We start from the raw sequence: 19,609 nt of genomic DNA on the forward strand, positions 1-19,609 counted from the left end.
GAAAAGGAAAAGAAAGAAAAGGAAAAGGAAAAGAAAGAGAAAGAAAAGGAAAGAAAGAAAAACACAACAACAAAAGTTAATTACGATACGGTGAACTACATTTGACTTGATCCCAAAAGGGTACGTAGGCAGCCTTACTCCGAGGTTCAGTCATACCAAAATAGAAATCCAAAAATCCCCAAGCAAGAAACTGGGGTAGAAGTTGTGATTATTGTGGAAATTGGATTCCGAAAGTTGTAATTTGAACCCATTTGAATTGTTTTGAGCCTTTCATACCTTTATTTCTAACCCAATCCAAAAGCCTATATTATGGTCCAAAGAAAGACCTTCTGATTAATTTTAGGAAACGCCAAATCAAGCAGGTAACGGTAATTCGTGGCAGTGGCAACACTCTGGTTCAAGAAAAAGAACAAAAGATAAAAATGAGAGTCTTATGGGTGAAAACCCTCACGGGCACCGTAAGGCGACGGGAGCTGAGAGAAAATAAATGAGAGAGTCTTATTGGTGAAAACCCTCACGGGCACCTTGAGGCGAAAGTGAGTTGAAAAATGTTTAAATGGCAAAAGGTCTGTGGGTGGAAAAATGTTTCGAGGTACCGCAGGAAAGCAAGGTTAAGGTCTGGGTAATTCAAACAATTGATGGAAGTTCTGGGCAACAAAGTATGGCAATTGAAAGTTGGTTATTTGGACAAATTGGGCCGATCAATCCAAAATGCACGTCATAACCATTGGTACCAGCTGTCTCACTCAGATAAGTTTCTTTTCCTTCTCTTTTTAAAACAGCCATCTGGTTTTGGATTCTTCTTATCCTTAACTCAAAAATCATCGCATTTCATTTTATTTTTGAGGGTTTTATCTAGCTGAGATGTTTCAGTACTAGTCTTGGTCAATGTAAGCAGAAAGAACTTCAAAGCTCACTATCGGCTTCCAGAATTGTAAAGCACAACATGGTCAGAGCATGTCAAAAACAACTTGATGTCAAGTGGAATACAGGGAATTAACGGAGATTTCATCGGTGAAATGATTGGGGAATGTCGTGGGAAAGGCAAAAGCTTAAACAAAAGGTTAGAAAAGTGAAATAACAGCATGGGTGTAAAACATTTAGGTCGCCACAAAGCAAGCGGTTCAGGGTCAGTGCGTGGAAGGCAGTCAACACAAAGCAAGGAAGTGGAAGGATTTTTCAGCAAGAAGGCCATCAACTAACCACCGTTTTAAACTGACGAAATTTTCTTTGATTGAAACAAAGCAGAAAGTTAGCCGTTGAGGAGGAATTCTCCAAGAAGGAAAAACAAGCAGTAATCAGGTTTGATCGCAAAACGCGGTTTGATTAAATACAAGATAATCCTGAATAGCATAGGGGAATATAATTTGGTTGCAAAGTTTGCATGATTAGAATAAGTGCAAGTTGTCAGGACCTTCCTGGATAATAGGACGTAATTCATATATCCGGGTAAGATACCTTGGTACAGTGAGAAGTAACACCTTAGGTTCATAATTGTTTGGAGCAGTCAGGAGCCCGCCTGGATAACAGAGGAATACATTCAATTTCAAATTCAGAAATCAGGAGTCCGCCTGGAGAATAGAGACATACCATTCAAATTTTAAGCAATCAGGGGCCCGCCTGAAGAACGGAGGTGATACAATTCAAGTTTTTAGCTTTAATTTTAGCAATCAGGAGTCCGCCTGGAGAATAGAGACATATAATTTAATTTTAGCAATCAGGAGTCCGCCTGGAGAATAGAGACATACGGTTTAATTTTAGCAATCAGGAGCCCACCTAAAGAACAGAGATCACACAACTCAGATTTTAATTTTCAGTCAATTTTTTTGGTGTGTTCGAAATCAGGAGCCCGCCTGGAAAATGGAGGTGTTAAACATTTTAAGCAGTCGAAGTCAGGAGCCCTCCTGGATAATAGAGGAGCAGTTTCAATTTTAAGTTCAGCAGTCAGGAGCCCGCTTGGAAAATGGAGGTGTTAAATATTTTAAGCAGTTGAAGTCAGGAGCCCGCCTGGAAAATAGAGGTGTTAAATATTCTAAGCAGTTGAAGTTAGGAGCCCGCCTGGATAATAGAGGAGCAGTTTTAATTTTAAGTTCAGCAGTCAGGAGCCCGCCTGGAAAATGGAGGTGTTAAATATTTTAAGCAGTTGAAGTCAGGATCCCGCCTGGATAATAGAGGAGTAGTTTTAATTTTTAAGTTCAACATTCAGGAGCCCGCCTGGAGAATGAAGGTGTTAAATATTTTAAGCAGTCGAAGTCAGGAGCCCGCCTGGATAATAGAGGAGTAGTTTCAATTTTAAGTTCAGCATGTCAGGAGCCCGCCTGGATAACAAAGGAATACATTCGAGTTCGAGTTTATTCAAGTTCAGCAGTTTGGAGAGAGGGAATAACATCTCAATTCACTTGGGGAATAGCAACAGGGAATTTTATCGAGAAAGCACAAGACAATGAGGCAACAAGGAGACACAAGACAACAAGGCAGCAAGGAAGTACAAGAGCAAGTTTGAAGAATTTAGATAGGATTTTTGTAATTCATAGAGCATAGTTAGTTTAGCTTCTTTTATCTTTGACGTGGTGTAATAAGGGAGGTCAGCAAGCAGTAACAGCAGTAAGCGCAGTGCAATCACAGTTCCTGGTAGTCCCAGCTACCAGACATTCCCGAACTACAATGACCTGATTCCTGTTTAGCCCAGGATATGTAGGCAACCTCCGAAGCAGGATGCGGTCAAACTTTTCAAAAATGCTTCACACGGAATTTTCAAACGGGCAAAAATCTCTCGTATTTGCTCACTTATCTTTGCCCGAAAACATTTCATGTTTTCAAGCAAAGAGGGGCAACTGTGAGCCCGTGATTTTTGCCCTAAATATGATTATTCCCAAAATCCCAAACAAAATAATTTTTCTTTACTTTTTACAATTTTTGTGCATTTGGTGTCATTTTCTGATAATTGTTGCATTCTATTTGCGCATGTTAATTCTTATAAAATACAAAAATATGCATTTTTGCATTTAGGTTTTAGTTTTAGGTTTTTTAGTATCAATTAAGGTTTAATTTGTTTAGAACAAAACATGAAAATCACAAATTAGTGCATTTTTGCATTTTAATGATTTTTTTTGGGAATTTGTCATGAAATAGTTTTTAAACAATTTTAGGAATTAATTAGTCTTTGTTTTGAAATAATCAGGATTTCATGTTAGTTTTACATCTTTATAAAAATTAGAAAAAATTATAAAAATTGTAAAAATAAGAAAATAAAATAAAAAAGAAAATAAGAGTAGAAAAATTGGTCTTAATAGAAGACCCAAACTTGGGCCAAATCAATAGAAGTTCTCAGGCCCAAACACGTTTATATCCCTGCAAACCAGTCCAACCCAAATCCCCCAACCCGGTCCGGTCCCTAGTAAGTCCAAACGACGTCGTTTCCCCAGCCTTCAATCACGACCGTTGGATCTCATCAATCCAACGGTTCGGATCTAACTAGGATGTTTGTATATAATTGTCCGAAAACTCCCCCCTACCCCATTTGCATCGTCTCTCTCACCCTCACAAACCCTAATCCACGCCGCCCCCAAATCCCTCGCCGGCGGTGAACGTCAACTACACCAACGGTCACCCAATTAACACCATCAATTCCCCTCTTCTACCTCTTTCCAGTCCTGTATTTTTTTTTCCTCGAATCCGTCCAGAACTCGTCGAATATCGATTTGAAGCTTTTCGGTCAGATCGCAGGTTTATCCAAACCAGCCCAAAATCACACCACACAATCCCCGGACTTCCCTCAACCCAAATCCATGGTTACTTTCCTTCAAATCTCTGTGAAGCGGCTCGAATTTCAGATCTAAGAATTTTTGGCCAAAACCCTAAACCAAAATCTTTATGATTTCGAACCGTAATATCCTTAACCATGTGTTCTCTTGTAAGAACACATGGTTAGGGATGTTGCGTGTCAAAAATCTGAAAGGATTCGGACGTCAGTGACTGGCCGGAGTTCCTCGTGCTTCTGTGAGTTTTTCCTGTTTCTTTTGCTTGCATGGTTGAAGTTTTAGTTACAGTCTTGATTTCATTAAGTGTTCTGTTAATTTTACGATTTGTTCTTGTGTATTAGTATAGTTCTGTCAATTTCTGTTAGTTCTGAGTTTGATATTTGAATGGTCGATTGGGGGCTTATTGGTAAAGAATTAGTTTAATTTCATTTAATGTTGATCATGTAGCTTAAGCTTTGCTTTGATCGATCCTGGTTTCTGGTTTTTCTTAGTTTGATTGAGTTGGTGTAATTGAACAATTGGGATTGATTAGTTTGATTAGTTAATTTCTGAGTGATAATTAATCAGTCTTAGTTAGTTTTGGATTAATTTAGGGGATTTGGTTATAGCTGTTGAGGATGAGGGTAGAATCAGTAACTTTGAGAAGCCTTCAGGGTTAGTTTGGGCATGGAAAAGGGTAATTCTGATAGGAATAGTAATAGCAAAGTAATGAAAGGGCAGTATAGGTATTGCATGGGTAGAAGAATACCCTAGGGCCTTCAAGAATAGGATTTTAGTGCACATTTCAGCACAATAGGGGTGCTTGCTTGAGTAACAAGTTAGAAATAAGAGGACTAAACTGAAAATAGGGGAGGGACTAAAAATAAAACTCAAAATCTGATTAACCCTCTTGTATCACCTATAAAAGGGCATCAAGTGCCTTGGGGAATGGGACTGAAATTCTCAGCCCAAAAATCCCCACCAAAAGCTCTCCTCCCTACTTTCAATTCCAGCTAGTATTTCAATTCCAGTATTCAAAAATAAAAACATCAAAAAAAATGAAGAAATCAAAAACAATTTTACAGTTTCATTACTAGTTTTGGATTTCAGTTGGGTTTTAGGTCCAACAGGATTGCAGAGGTATTTAGGTTCAGCTGTGAGGGCTAGGAGTGCATTTCAAGTGTGTGTTGAATTGATCTGTTGAGTCTGCTTGTATTTCTGGTTTAAAAAGCAGTTCCTGGCCTGTTCTGTGATGTATATTGTTGAGTTTGTTGTTGTTGCTGTTCAAAGTAGCTGACTCCTTTCCTTCTCATATTTTCCTTTATCCAGGTACACAATTGTCCCCCTGATGAATGTGAGCTCAAATGAGCAGAAATGAATCATGTGAAGAATAAATTTACATGCAGAATTGAGTTCTGATTTAGCTAATTTTCAGATCTACGCATTCACTATTTAATTCATGGATATTGTTTAAGTTTTTGCTTGCCTTTGTGATAAATAGACTATATAAACAGTTACATTTCGAAGGCATGTGATTACTATGAAATAAACACCAGTGTTAGTTGATTACATGATAGGTTGATAGTATTGTTGGCGTGAATTAATTCAGGAATAATTAGTCTGCTCTATGTTATTGAGATCGTGTTTACAGCTTTGTGTTCACCTTGATGATGTCTAAGAACACAATGGAATATCAGTGGATAAATTAGTCCGTATATGTAAAACTGGAATTCAATTGACTAGTTTCCTTCTAATTCAAGTAGATGTGTATTATTTCCCCTTTGCTAATTATTGAATACTTGAAATAGTTTAGAGGTAATTTTAGGGGGTGTCTGGGTAAGCTGGAATCAAAGCCTCGCTAGGCTCAACGATAAGCCATCTTAGGCTGTCACGCGAGCAGCCTTCATGAGTTTGGGCTTCTTAAGGGATTCGATCCCAGGTACTGACGTCTGCCACCTGGGCTTCCCTTTCACTTGCCTGACCAAATTTTGGGCCGTTTCTGAGGCCCATCAGTGGTCTAGCCCATTGTTGAGGTTGGACTACTGAATTTTATTTAGTTTACATATAATTAAGTTCCCTTTCTTTTTTAGGGATATTTGATCATTAGAACAACTATAGTCACTCTCAAATGGGCTTTTTTTAAAAATATTAGAGACGAACTTCGCCCAACAAAATCATGTATGCGGGCCGTCAATAATTGGATATTAAAATGATTAGAATTCGGGATGGCCATTTAGCGAACTCCGCGGTCTTTTCCCAAAAATAATATTACGTTAGAATCTTTAGGCGCGACCTTAATTAAATTACCTTCTTAAACTCGGGTGCGCATTAATGCGACCCAAATCCAAATCTCGACGAAGTTGAAATGTGTTGACAACCACGGGTGCATTGATTGCGACGTGGTTCGAAACGCGTTTTCATGACGTCGCAATTCTTGTAAAATAAATAATGATAAAAAGCGGTTTACAAATAAAAGGCACGTAAGCTAGTATGAGTTAAAATCAGATAAAATCAAATACAACAGTTAAGCGACCGTGCTAGAATCACGGAATCCGGGAATGCCTAACACCTTCTCCTGGGTTAACAGAATTCCTTACTCGGATTTCTGGTTCGCAGACTGTAACAGAGTCCTATTTTTCCTCGGTTCGGGATTCAGCCGGTGACTTGGGACACCATTAATATCCGAAGTGGCGACTCTGAATAATTAATAATTAAATTCCGTTCTAATTGTCCTTCAAATGGAAAAACTCTTTTACGCCCTTTGCGGGGTGTAGGTAGAAAAAGGAGATGTGACATTACTGTAGGATATGCTAATTCCTTCTTTCATTTTGTAATTTTCAGGACTTTGGATGTGACCCTGATTAACAAAGCTATGAGGTATACTATCAATTCATATGTCTTTCGCTGTTGTTGTTTTGTATTTATTTTCAAGTTTCTTACTTAACGTATGAACTTCTCTTAAGATTTATTATGAATTTCAACAATCTTTTATACTTAATTTGATTTTCATCAGCATTAATACTCTTATTGAGAGGAAGACCACCAAATATTTTTACCTGTTGAGTTATTCATCTATGCAATATAACAACAATGGGATGCATGTACATTTTTTAATAGTCACATCTTGGTCTCGAAAAGAATGTCAGGAAACAAGAGAGAAAGTATTCATATTATAATATCTTTTATAAACTCATTAGTTCCTTACACATCATATGGCCTTTTACTTAATTAAAGAACCTTATTTTATTTTCCTTGTATTAACGAAGAATCTCATATTTTCTTGTACGGTAATATTAGAAAAGTAGCAAACCTTTCTTTTTGGAGTTTTTAAGTTTTATTCTAAATTTTCATGTTCACAATAAAAATAAAAAATATTCCAAAATGTACATTTTCTTGCTTTTTTAAACCTTTAAATCTTTTTTTGATAAATTATAAATCTATGAAGCCTGAAACAAGATGTTGATAGATATTATTTAATACAAATATTACACCAAAATTTTTCACCAATAAAGGTTTGATATAATGAAAAGAATGGCTTGAATATCTCTCAAATTAATTTCGCCAATATTTTATAAGTCACCCACTTTTTGTGAAAAGTCTGCTGCAATTGCACAATAGTTCAAATTTTGATCAATCACATATTGTTTTCATATATGTGTCACCAGTTACCATAGTAAAGCTCATATAAATTTTGCATCATGTTTTAATGTTTTTTTTTTCCAGTTCAATTGGTATATACGTAGCTTATTTTGTTGGTCGCATCTAACAAATTATTAAAGTGCATGTATACTATTATAAAGTATGAAATCCTAAGTGAAATGTTAATTAGCTATATTAATATTCGATAAAGATAAAATTTAAAATTTACTTAAACTTTGATTTAACTTCATATTTTGGATTTTGAAGGTTTTTTTTGGGAATAAATATTGAAGTTAATTATAAATTTACCAATATTAATGTAGTTAAAAGAGCACATCTATTAAATTTACAAAATATTCCTCCATGACATTAGTTATATAAGTTTGATATAACTTAAAGGAACTATATCTCATTTTTCCTATTTTTTTAAATGTTAGATACTGTATAAATTTATTGTTTTGACATATAACTTTTTAATAATTTACGCAAAATGACACGTGCAACGCATAAGTATCAATTTTAAAAGATGTTGTGTGTACCCTAAGGAAATATATGTATTTATTTATCTATACTATATTAAAAGCACAAAAGTCCTTAGCGAAATGTCGTTCGTCTTTTTACCCTTTAAAAATCAGTTTTACATTGGATAAAATTGTAATTTAAATTGCTTTTCTAATATTTAGGACCTTAAAATCAAGCCAATTTTTTTACTAAATCAAAACTTATTTGAATTAGGTAAGAAGTTCTTAACATTTTCTAAATTTTATTATCTTTTCAATTAATAAAAGAATAATAGCATTATATCAATTCATGGTAAACTTCTTCATATGCACAAAGTACACGTTAGGTTTGACTACTTTTTCTTTTTTGCTTAAATACAATTAATCATTTAAATTATATTAGAATATATTTATTAGTGGAAAATATTTATAAAATTATGAGAAGTAAATATATCAACAGAAATATACATTCCATGTTAGATATAATGATAACTGCCATTAATATTTTATATGTTGGATATTTCAATTGATTTTCTAAATTTTCAAATGAACTAATATCTTAATTGTGTATAAATTTTGTATCTTAGTAAAAAAGATAGAGAAATATTCTTAGGAAAAATGACACTATATAGCCGCTCTTAAAACAATAATCGAAAAATATATATATTTTGTATTTATATATACATTATGTATGCTATACACAAAAATTATACAAATTTTATACACTTTTTCTGCTACCGAATATAAATAGTTACTGGCATAGCCTAAAAGTGATAATACCCCTTTTCCTTACACTTAATTATATACATATTATATTTATCTCGATGTCAATTGTTATTACACATAATTCATTCTTATTCTAAATTTTATACACTTTTTATTAATAGACGTAAAAACACGTGCAACGCATGTACACTAAAGCTTGTTACATAAAAATCATTCAACATTGAGCTTGTAACATAAAAATTACTTTTCTATCTTTTGTCACATAAAAATAGATGAGGATTGTTATTTATCTTTTTTTTTATTTTTTTGAATTTTTTTTGTTCAAAAATCTTTTTCCCTTTCAATGGACTTTATACTATTAAATATATTATATTTATTACACTTAATTGTAACGTTTCTTCCATTTTTTAGAAAATTTAATTCATCATAATTATCAACAAAATTGTTATATGCATAATAATGATTGAATAAATTCATTTTCAACTGACTTATTTGGCAATACAGTGAAGAGAGGAAGACACCTGAATTAGAAGATTACATGTACTTCACATTTACGAAAACGTTACATATTCTACTATTCTCAATTCCATATATTTTCCTACTTTTGTGTTCCTCTTTCAATTTTGTCCATTCCTTAAATTCTGTTCTTTCATTTACAATTCTCAATCAAAAAGTGATCTTATTTGCGTCTATTATGCGAGAAGCAGATGGCTTTTGTGTTGAATACATGGAGAAGTGTATCAATCCTTTATCTTTATGGAGCACATAACTTCCACCAAGTGAAATTTTGTATTTCTTGGGTTTTATAACCTTTCTTTGATTAGATATACAAAAAAATAATTTTTTGATTCTTTATAGAAGAGGATAAATCTCTTTTTTCGATGCAAATTGGCATGACATAAGAGAAGCCTCCCTTTATCAAAAATTATATTTTTATTAATATAAAGGCTTAACTTTATCCTTATAGTTTCTTTTTCAAGACAAACATGGCGCATAAAATCAAAGCACATAAAAGATCATGAAAGAAGGATTCATCACTAAAAAGGTAACTTGCCTTGTTGATTTCCTCAGGAAGCTTCCATCAATATGTTATGCAAATATGTAATTAATAATAATTTTTCCTTTTCGAAAGCAATCAGGAACCTACTGATTTTTCATTTAAATTACTTGGAGGACTCTAGAGAGAGACCAACATGTTAATAATGGTGTTAAGAGTGGGTAGAGGAAAAATCAAATCCAGATGACGATGAATTTCGTGATGCAAAGATCAACAAATTAAATACAAGAAGCAGATAGTTTGGGTTAAGAGCTAACATGGTATGGTCCTTTTTGGTCATTGTCTATACTAAATGTGTGTTAATGTTGTATAAATTTGGTTTGAAGTGATAATATCAATACCTTTATGGTTTGAAATATTATTATTAGTACTTGGTTATATTTGTTCTACAAACTTTATACATTGCTTTTACCAGGAAGTTTTGGTGTACTATTTAACCATCATTTTTCATTAGCAGTGACTTATACAATACAAAAATTATGTTAGCAAAAATGCCTGTCAACGAGATTAACTAAATGGATTATGAGGAACGATCCAGGGTGGTTTTTCCGCGGATGCTCCTAGATTTAGTCGACGTTTGTAATTTATATAAATTTATTTTTTATTTCCTATTATATTTCATGGCATGTATCGCCGGTACCATTACAGTTGCCGCCCATGACTCCGAGTGAAGGCAAATTGAGGAAATTCTCACCGACATTGACACCATGATCGCCGGTACCATTATAGTGACTTTCTAGCCAGAATATTATATTATTGATCCAGATTGGCGACTTTGGTGCTCTAGCAGTTTGACTTCAGGCGAGGAGTGAGCTAGTTGTTTCAATAATATACTCCTTAAAACTGCTGAATTCTCATATGAGAAATGGTGCATATCTATTTCTTGTGACAGATAAATTGGATACGCCGTTAATAGTTTCTATAAAAAAAATAAACATATACTCTCTGTGTTAAACAATGATGTTAATATTTTAATTGTATATATAATATGTAACAAATAAAAATAAGGATTGAAATTCGATAGTTCAAAACTACATGAGAAGATGTTTGGACAAATAAATGCTCGAACTCCAGGAGCCGTTACCGGAGTTATTTCCTATTTAGCTAGGGGTATTTTTTTTCTCAAATATCTTTTCATATTAAAATAATGGTTCAATGCTAATAACTTTTAAAATATTGGCTAATATTTAATAGCAGTCGTTAAAAGTGGCCAACCCACCTAATTTTTTTGATTTTTTTTTCACTTTTAGCACGTGCTACAAACTATTTACATTCAGTAGCATATATATATATATATATATATATATATATATATATATATAAATTTGGCTATTATTTTGAGAGTCACTATACAATATCATTTTCCCAATATTTTTCGGAAAATTACTAGCTATATCACTCTACACACTTTCCTAACAAAAAAATAGCCCAAAACAAAATATATACTAAAAAAGGCCCAAATGTCATTTTTGGCCCAAATAGTTTCAATTAATGTCACTTTTGCAGCCGTTACTTTTCATATACAACATCGAGTTTTCTCTCTCTCTTTCTCTATATCTCTCTCTGCGATTTTTTCCTAAATTCAACCAAAATTGCTGAAATTGACGATAAAACAATATACATTTTTGGTTATTTTCGTCTGATTCCAGGTAATTTGGAGTATAAAACCTCTTATTTTATATATTTTTCTGATTGCATGTGTTTTGTAGAATCGATGTTGCTTTTCTTTAGGCTTTTGCGACTGATTTTGTAAGTTTTGGTCGAGTTTTTGTATTAATTTCTTCACACATTTCTGTAACCGTTTGTTCGTATATTTTTTTTTAAAATTTTTTGCAGTTGAACCTAGTTTCAATTGTGAAACAGAGCAATATGAGAAGACAAACTCGTTCGATGAGTTCATCACCTTATTCAAAGTCGGTTTCAATTAAGAAATCGAGCAACATGAGAAGAGAAACTAGGTTGATGAGTTTATTTCCTCATTCAACCCTGGTTTTAGTTGAGAAATCGATTGATGAACAAATATGCGAAGACAAAATCGTTCCGACAGTGTTAAAGTGTTAGAATCTCGAAAGGATATTGTTGGACAATCTGAGAAAAAGAAGAGCAAGAGGGTTATAATGGATGTTGATCAAGGTAAGAGAAAACGTGTCGTGGAGGACGAAGTGAATTTGGGTGTCAACCCAAAAACAAATAAGGTTCAGAAGGCAGAAAAAGTTAAAATTCCTGACAAAGTTTGTAAGGTATATACAATTTCAGTTATAATTTTTTCTATTGTTGACTCTTCTTTTAAAATTTGAATTTAGTTTGTATTTGTTTGTTTTTAATTCGTGCAATGTATTTGTAGCCTTGGAAGCTCTATATTCCAGTTGGTGAGCCGTTTCCTGTTACTCATTGGTCATCATACACTAATGTGGACATTGTATCGGTTTTACAATCAAAGTTGACTGATGTCCAGCTTCGGATGTTTAGGAAAAGCTGTTTTGGCTATTTCCTTAATTTACCTCGAGTTTCTATCCAGACACAACTTATTCGTTCTTTAATGTTTAGGGAGTTAGTTCAAGATAAGTGTGATCAATTTTATGTGAAATTGAATGACGAATGAGTTTTACGTTTTGGTCTTCGAGAATTTGGTATTGTAAGTGGTTTAAACTGTTGTGGTAATGAACATGTTGAGGGTAAATTCAGTGGACCCAATAGGTTGGTGGATACTTATTTTTCTGGTTTTGAAGTGGTATCAAAGAAGTCACTTATTTATTGTTTTGAGAAGAAGAAATGGCAGTCTGATGAAGACGCAGTTAAGATTGCAATCATTTATTTCATAAACACATTTCTAGTGTCCACTCAGGCTCAGAAGACATTTATAAGTAAACGTGATTTTCATCTTGTCGAGAGTGGTGAGTATGTGTCATTTCCATGGGGTAAGATTGCGTTTCGAGCTTTAATGAAGTCGGTGAGGGACAGGTTGAGGGGAAAGTCTGAGTTTTATAGGATTGATGGATTTCTTCTTGCACTACAAGTGTGGTTCTATGAATGTTTCACTGTAGTTGAACAAAAGTTTGATGTTCGCGTTGGAGATCATACACCACGCATATTGAATTGGGAAATGACAGACAGGCCAACGCATGAGGACTTCTCTATTGGTTTCTTCAACAGTATATGGGAATAAGGTACCATCTTTTATATCTTAATGGGATATACATTTATAATACACTGTAATTCATTGTGATACATCAAACATACAGTTTTTATACATCTTTGATACATCTAGGACTGAATCACTTTTGGTTACCTTTGTAGTTTAAAAATATTTCTCCGACAATTGAAGAGCTAAGAAGATTTACTTTGCATGTTGAAGTTTTCGATGAGTATCAGAAGTATTTGACATCACGTAACAGGGAAAAACATCCTATTGATGATAGCGATGATTTTGTCACGCCATCCCCGAAATATATTAAGGAGCCTGTCCCACCAAAAAAGGCACCAAAAAACGCGCCAGGTGTCTAACCTGTTGATTATGACCGTGAGTTGCAAAAGTTGAAAGCTGATGTGAACCAAGTATGTATTGGTCTTTTTTATATATTTTTTTGAGAGTATTATTCAAATTGTATATTCAAAGTCTATTATCTTTCTTATTTGTTTCATATTTTAGCTCCATAAGCAGTTAAATTCCTTCATGAAATATGTTTCTGATAAATTCAAGGAGCTCTTTGAGTTGATAAATTCTAAGGTATGTGTTTCTTTTTCGTTGTGCATTTCTTTTTATTTTTTAGTTAACTTACTATATCCTTTTTTTAAAAATAGCTTGGTGCAAGCGAAGTCAAATATGGTGCACATCCAGAGGAAGACACCATTCAAGACAATAATGATTTTGTGAGCAATATGGAGTTTGGTAGCAATGAAGATGTTGAAATGGATGGTTGTCAGGTGTGTTTAGTTGTGCATTCTGCACTTTTTCCTTTTCTTTTCTTTGCTGTTTTTGATAATTCGATTCTTTTTAAAAAAAAATAGGTCGGTGGAAGTGAAGGCAAAGATGTTCCACATTCTCAAAGAGATACTAGTGTAGCAGATCAGTTAGGTGTCAATAATATGGAAGGACCTTCTAGTGTGAAAGTTGACATGTTTGTTGCTAAAGTAACTTTCACACCAGATGTAGCACATGTTGGCGTTAATGGTGAGATTGCAGATGCGGTGGCAAGGGAGACGGAGTAAGAATCTGAGAAACAAAAGGTTCCTGAATCCTGGACTGGTGCTGTTTGTGCGACTGCAAGTGTTGATGCGGCGGCAGGGGAGACAGAGGAAGAATCTGAGAAACAAAAGGTTCCTGAATCTCGGACTGGTGTTGTTTGTGCGACTGCAAGTGTTGATGAGGCGGCAGGGGAGATGGTTCTGTACAATCCTGAATTACTTCCTGAAGTATCGCCACAAATGGAAAAAAGAAAGAGATGTCCTGCAAAAGCCCTGCAGTCTCCGTTCATTACTATGTTTGATTCAGGTTCCAGTACTGGTGTTGTTGTAGCGAAAGGAAAAAAGCAAATTTATGCTATTAAGCATCCTTTTCAAAGCAAAATCGGAACTAGCGTTAATAGCTCTTTGTTGAATGTATTTGTTGTGTGGATCAAAGAAGGGAAGTCCATAAAGAATTATGTTTCCAACTTCCGAGTTTTTTTTCAGTTTTATATTTTAATATATTGTCACTTATAGCATTATTTTATATTAAATCACTGTACTCTTTTGTGTATATATGTTACCAGGAATGAAATTTACCCGAATCATGTTAGTGAACTCAATCCTGCTTATGATCTTGGTGTATTTCATGTTGAAGACAAAAAATGGTTTTACACTTTGGCATATAATGGTCAGCCCTTGGATGACTCGGTATGTAAGAATTTACTTTTGCAGTATTTTTTTAAAATTTTAGCCAGTGTACACATGAACACTCAGTCCTCTTAAGTTAGAACAGATTATTAATTGCTATTTCCTGGCACAAGAGATAGCAGTGAGTATTCATTTTCCTTTGTTTTCTGTGATTTTGGTTTGAAAAACCATAGCTGCTTAAAGCTTACGAGCCTTTAGTGATTAGTTATTTGTTATGTTTTGTTTCAGCACATTGATGTTTTGTTCTATTATCTGAGGAAGAAGGGGAAGTATGACAAAGACCTACCTGTAACATTCACCACCACAGATTGGTACTTCGACGAGGAAATTAATGATTTGTGGCAGGTGTTTATTGATACAGATGGAGACAATGATGTGTGCACTCCGAAACATGTTATTGCAGAGTATATTCAGGGGTTTGTCTTGGATGTCAATGTTCCATGGCACACTGTCGAGCATGTCTTAATGCCAATTAATGTTGCAGAACAATGACATTGGATAATGGCTGAAATGTCTTTCAAGGATAGGTGCATTTATGTGTATGACTCTATGCGCGGTGGAGCTGCTCATCAAGCCAAAGTTCATAAGACCATGGCCAAGTATTCTGTGTTGCTGCCTCATTTTTTGTGCACACGCATTTCTATTTAAACAAAAAAGATATCAATTGGTGCACTGGTGTCTACAAATCAAAAGACTTGATTGCCCCATTTGATGTAAATCTGGTCGAAGGATTGCCTCAACAAGTCGAAGCGTATGAATTTCTTTCAACACAATCTGTCTTGTTTTTAGATTCTGCTGTTTGATAGTTGTTGTTCTTTTTATTTTTGCAGTGATTGCGGTGTATTTGCGACATCATTTGCCGAGTATTTCATTGAGGGCAAGACGCCTCCTAAAAAATTCAATGCCTATGCACACCGGCGCAGATTTGGTGTTCTCTTGTGGGATTATTCTAGAAAGAAGATGGAACTAAACACGCAAAGTGATGATGAGATTATTGGTCGACAGAATAAGTCGCGGAAGCAGAAAAAGTAGTTACTTTTGTCATTGTTGTAGGATGAACTCTATAATTTTGTTTTTGTATTGTGTTATGCTATGTTATCATTATTGTAAGACGGATTAGATGTGTTTGTGTTTGAATTTTATGAATACTTTTAAAAATTGTATGGCAAATGAGATGTTTGCTATGTTATAAAGGTTTAATGAGTTTCAGTGCGATATTGGATTGTTGCAGTTTAGTTTATTTTGGTGTTTTCTCCCTTGATTTTGTGTTGTGAATTATAGATATGAAAAATATACGGTAGTTTGTAATACATTGTGTCTTGCAGATACATGCATGATACATACATGATACAGATATGATACATATATGATACAAACAACAACAACAACATCCCAGTGTAATCCCACAAGTGGGGTCTGGGGAGGGTAATATGTACGCAGACCTTACCCCTACCCCGAGGGGTAGAGAGGCTGTTTCCAGGAGACCCTCGGCTCAAGAGAGCAACAAGAGACAATATATTAGTACTATCAATAGACTCATAATAAATAACATAAAATACATAACATAAAATAAAAAACTAACAACAATATAAGAAATATAGGAAATACGAAAAGTATGGAGAAAAGGATGTAAGGTATACTAATATCCAACAGATACAACCCTGCATCAGTAGCTGATCAGTAGCATCGTAAGACTAACTCCTAAATGGCTAGTCTCACTCTAGTGCGTTGTAGTAATATTCACAAACTACCCTCTAACCTACAACCTTAATGCTCGACCTCCACAATTCCCTGTCAAAGACCATGTCCTAAGAAATCCTAAGTCGTGCCATGTCCTGCCTGATCACCTCCCCCAATACTTCTTAAGTCTCCCTCTATCTCTCCTCATGCCCACCACAACCAATCGCTCACACCTCCTCACTGGTGCATCAGTGCTCCTCCTCTGAATGTGCCCGAACCATCTGAGTCTCGCTTCCCGCATCTTGTCCTCCATGGGGGCCACACCCACCTTCTCTCGAATATCTTCATTCCTAATTTTGTCTATCCTTGTATGCCCGCACATCCATCTCAGCATCCTCATCTCTGCTACTTTCATCTTCTGGATGTGTGAATTTTTAACCGGCCAACACTCGGCCCCATACAACATAGCAGGCCTAACCACTGCTCTATAAAACTTACCTTTTAGTAACGGTGGCACTTTCTTGTCACACAAGACTCCCATTGCTAACCTCCACTTCATCCACCTCACCCCTATACGATGTGTGACAACCTTGTCGATCTCCCTGGTCCCCTGAATAACTGACCCAAGGTACTTGAAACTACCCCTCTTAGGGATGACTTGAGAGTCGGGACTCACTTTCACTCCTGCTTCCGTCGGCTCGGCCCCAAATTTGCACTCGAGGTATTCCGTCTTCGTCCTGCTTAGCCTGAAACCTTTAGACTCAAGGGCATGTCTCCAAATCTCTAGCCTCTCGTTGACGCCGCATCGTGTCTCGTCAATTAGGACTATGTCATCAGCAAATAGCATGCACTATGGCACCTCCCCTTGAAAATGATGCGTTATGGCATCCATCACCAGGGCAAATAGGAAAGGGCTGAACGCAGACCCTTGGTGCAACCCTGTAACAACCGAAAAATGGTCAGAGTCGCCTCCTACTGTCCTAACCCGAGTCTTAACTCTATCATACATGTCTTTAATCATCCTAATGTAGTCAACCGGGACCCCTTTAACCTCTAGGCATCTCCATAGGACCTCCCTAGGAACCCTGTCGTACGCTTTCTCTAGATCGATAAACACCATGTGGAGATATGATACACAGTTTTCAAATATGTATTGATGAAGCCACTCTTATTTGCAAATTTCTAAAACTATTTGCATAGTTTTCTAGCTGCTACGACTGTTTTCCATTAGTTAGCTTTGTTACTACACAAATACATGCATGAGTAAGAGCCTATACATAGAGATACATAGGTGATACACATGCGATACATAGATGATACAAATGTGATGCACAAGCGATACATATATGATACAAATGTGATACATAGCTGATACAACTTCTTTTTAATCAAACCGTTGTATAATATAAACTTGCAACACGATTTTAAATGATAGGTCAAATATTTATTTATATCTAAAATTCAAATGACATTCTACAATGATATAATTCTTGATATATTGCATTCTTCTAAATCTCTATGATATTCAGTAAAGTAAAATAACAAGTAATTCTAAATTTGACATATTTCATCCTCTCTTTGGATTATTTCTACAAGTTTTCCTATTGTGACCTTATTCTCCACACTGTCCACATGAAATTGATCTTTTTCGTTCCTTTTCAGATATTGGCTTGCACCTCCCCTTCCTTGGCCTTCCTATTGTTTTAGTCACGTCTGGTGGCAAAACTTTTTCATTTAGAACTTCTGCAGAAATTTCCCATGTGCTTTCATCAGGAACCGGAGAAATTGGAATTTCATAGGTATTCAATAGGTACTTCGTGGTGTGAGCAATACTCAATGTGATCAATGTATTTGTATTTTAATACTGCCCAAGCATGTGTACATGGCAGCTCATCCAACTGAAACCTTCTACAACTGTAAGTTCGATCTTTTAGGAACATCATTCTCTGCTTATCCTTGTCAAGTACTGAATATAAGTAACTCGTCAAAGGGGTCACCTACAAAATTTATCAACTATCATTATTGGTGACAAAGCAAATGCCCTCAAAATACATATACTAGAGAGCCTACAAGATTCAAAATAGCTTAATATCATGTCAAACCAACCAATATTTCAGGAGTGGGGTAGGCATAAATGCTACATTAAATTGAAAGCCTTTGCTTTTGTGCAGGTGGACACTAGTTTAACAGAATCACACAAAGGGTTCAAGATATAACAAATCCGTGAATTCAGCATAATTACATATTCTATGCGCAAGTATCTATAGATTCCAGTTATACCTTCATCTAATGTGACAATTCAAGATTGTCCATCAGCATTGTATCATATTTTTTTTCCAAGATCAGTGGATGACTCTACTGCATTCTTTAGGTTTGTAACATTCCATCGTCCGATCAATTTCCTTATGTAGTCTAGAAAAGGCAGTACTGGGAGTTCCCTAACAGCCTTGAGTGTTGCATTGATCGACTCCGCAATGTTTGAAGTCATCGTCAATGTTCTGTTGACAGTGGAATGTGCTCTGGACCATCTTGCATACCCAACATTCATTAAGTAATCTTTCACTCTCTTATCAATTTTCTCGACCTCTGTCATGTGGTAATCAAACTTCTCAACTGTGTATGCTTTAGCCATAGAAAAGAATATGTCTTTGAGCAACAAATGATTTTTTTTGTAATTTTTTTTACATTATTCCATAGATTCCATATGCAGACACAATGAGGTACTTGTGGATACAATGTTGCCGCTGTATTTTCAATGCCTTCATGCATGTCCGAGACTATGCACATTCCCTCCCTTTCCCCAAATGCATCCTTGAATCTCGCAAAAAACCACTCCCAGGAAACATTGTTCTCTGAATCTACTATGGTATATGTGAGTGGTAGGATATTACATGCTGGATCTTGTGTTGATGCTATCAATAATTTTCCTCTATATGCCGATTTAAGAAAGGTTCCATCTACAACAACAACCGGTTTGCAATACTGCCATCCTTTTATAGACGGATATAGTGCAACGAAAGCATACATGAACTAGTCTTCATCTGTTTTTTTCAAACTTACCACCGACATAGGATTTGTAAGAACCAACATATAAAAGTAGCTTGGCAGCTTTTCATATTATTTGCTCGGGCTCCCTCTCAGTACTTGAACTGCATATTCTTTCGATCTCCATGCTTGCATATATGTCATCTGAAGACCATACTGCTTGTTCATGTCTCCAATTATGTCATTAGGAGTGTATATTGTTTTTGGGTCTTTATACTAGTCTATCAGAAGACTGCCGATGAGTTTTGCAGTAGCTTGACATTGTGCATAAGATTTGTCTTTCAGGGGGCATGAGTGCACTTTGCTGAAATTTCTGACCTTGAAAACGTTTGCTTTTTTCAGGCTCG

The 19,609-nt window shown here is 35.3% G+C and overlaps 1 protein-coding gene across 1 annotated transcript; it reads left to right on the plus strand.

The window, feature by feature from the left end:
- The first annotated feature begins 11,683 nt into the window (after window positions 1–11,683).
- On the plus strand, window positions 11,684–15,029 carry LOC142165155 (uncharacterized). Its single transcript, XM_075223772.1, has 10 exons — window positions 11,684–11,902; window positions 12,007–12,212; window positions 12,348–12,723; window positions 12,960–13,139; window positions 13,312–13,389; window positions 13,464–13,586; window positions 13,671–13,867; window positions 13,931–14,290; window positions 14,414–14,537; window positions 14,766–15,029. Exons 1-10 carry the CDS (start codon window positions 11,684–11,686, stop codon window positions 15,027–15,029), a joined length of 2,127 nt encoding a protein of 708 aa, XP_075079873.1.
- Window positions 15,030–19,609: the final 4,580 nt, after the last annotated feature.

Source organism: Nicotiana tabacum, chromosome 10, assembly GCF_000715075.1.
Source record: "Nicotiana tabacum cultivar K326 chromosome 10, ASM71507v2, whole genome shotgun sequence".
Classification (NCBI taxonomy): domain Eukaryota; kingdom Viridiplantae; phylum Streptophyta; class Magnoliopsida; order Solanales; family Solanaceae; genus Nicotiana; species Nicotiana tabacum.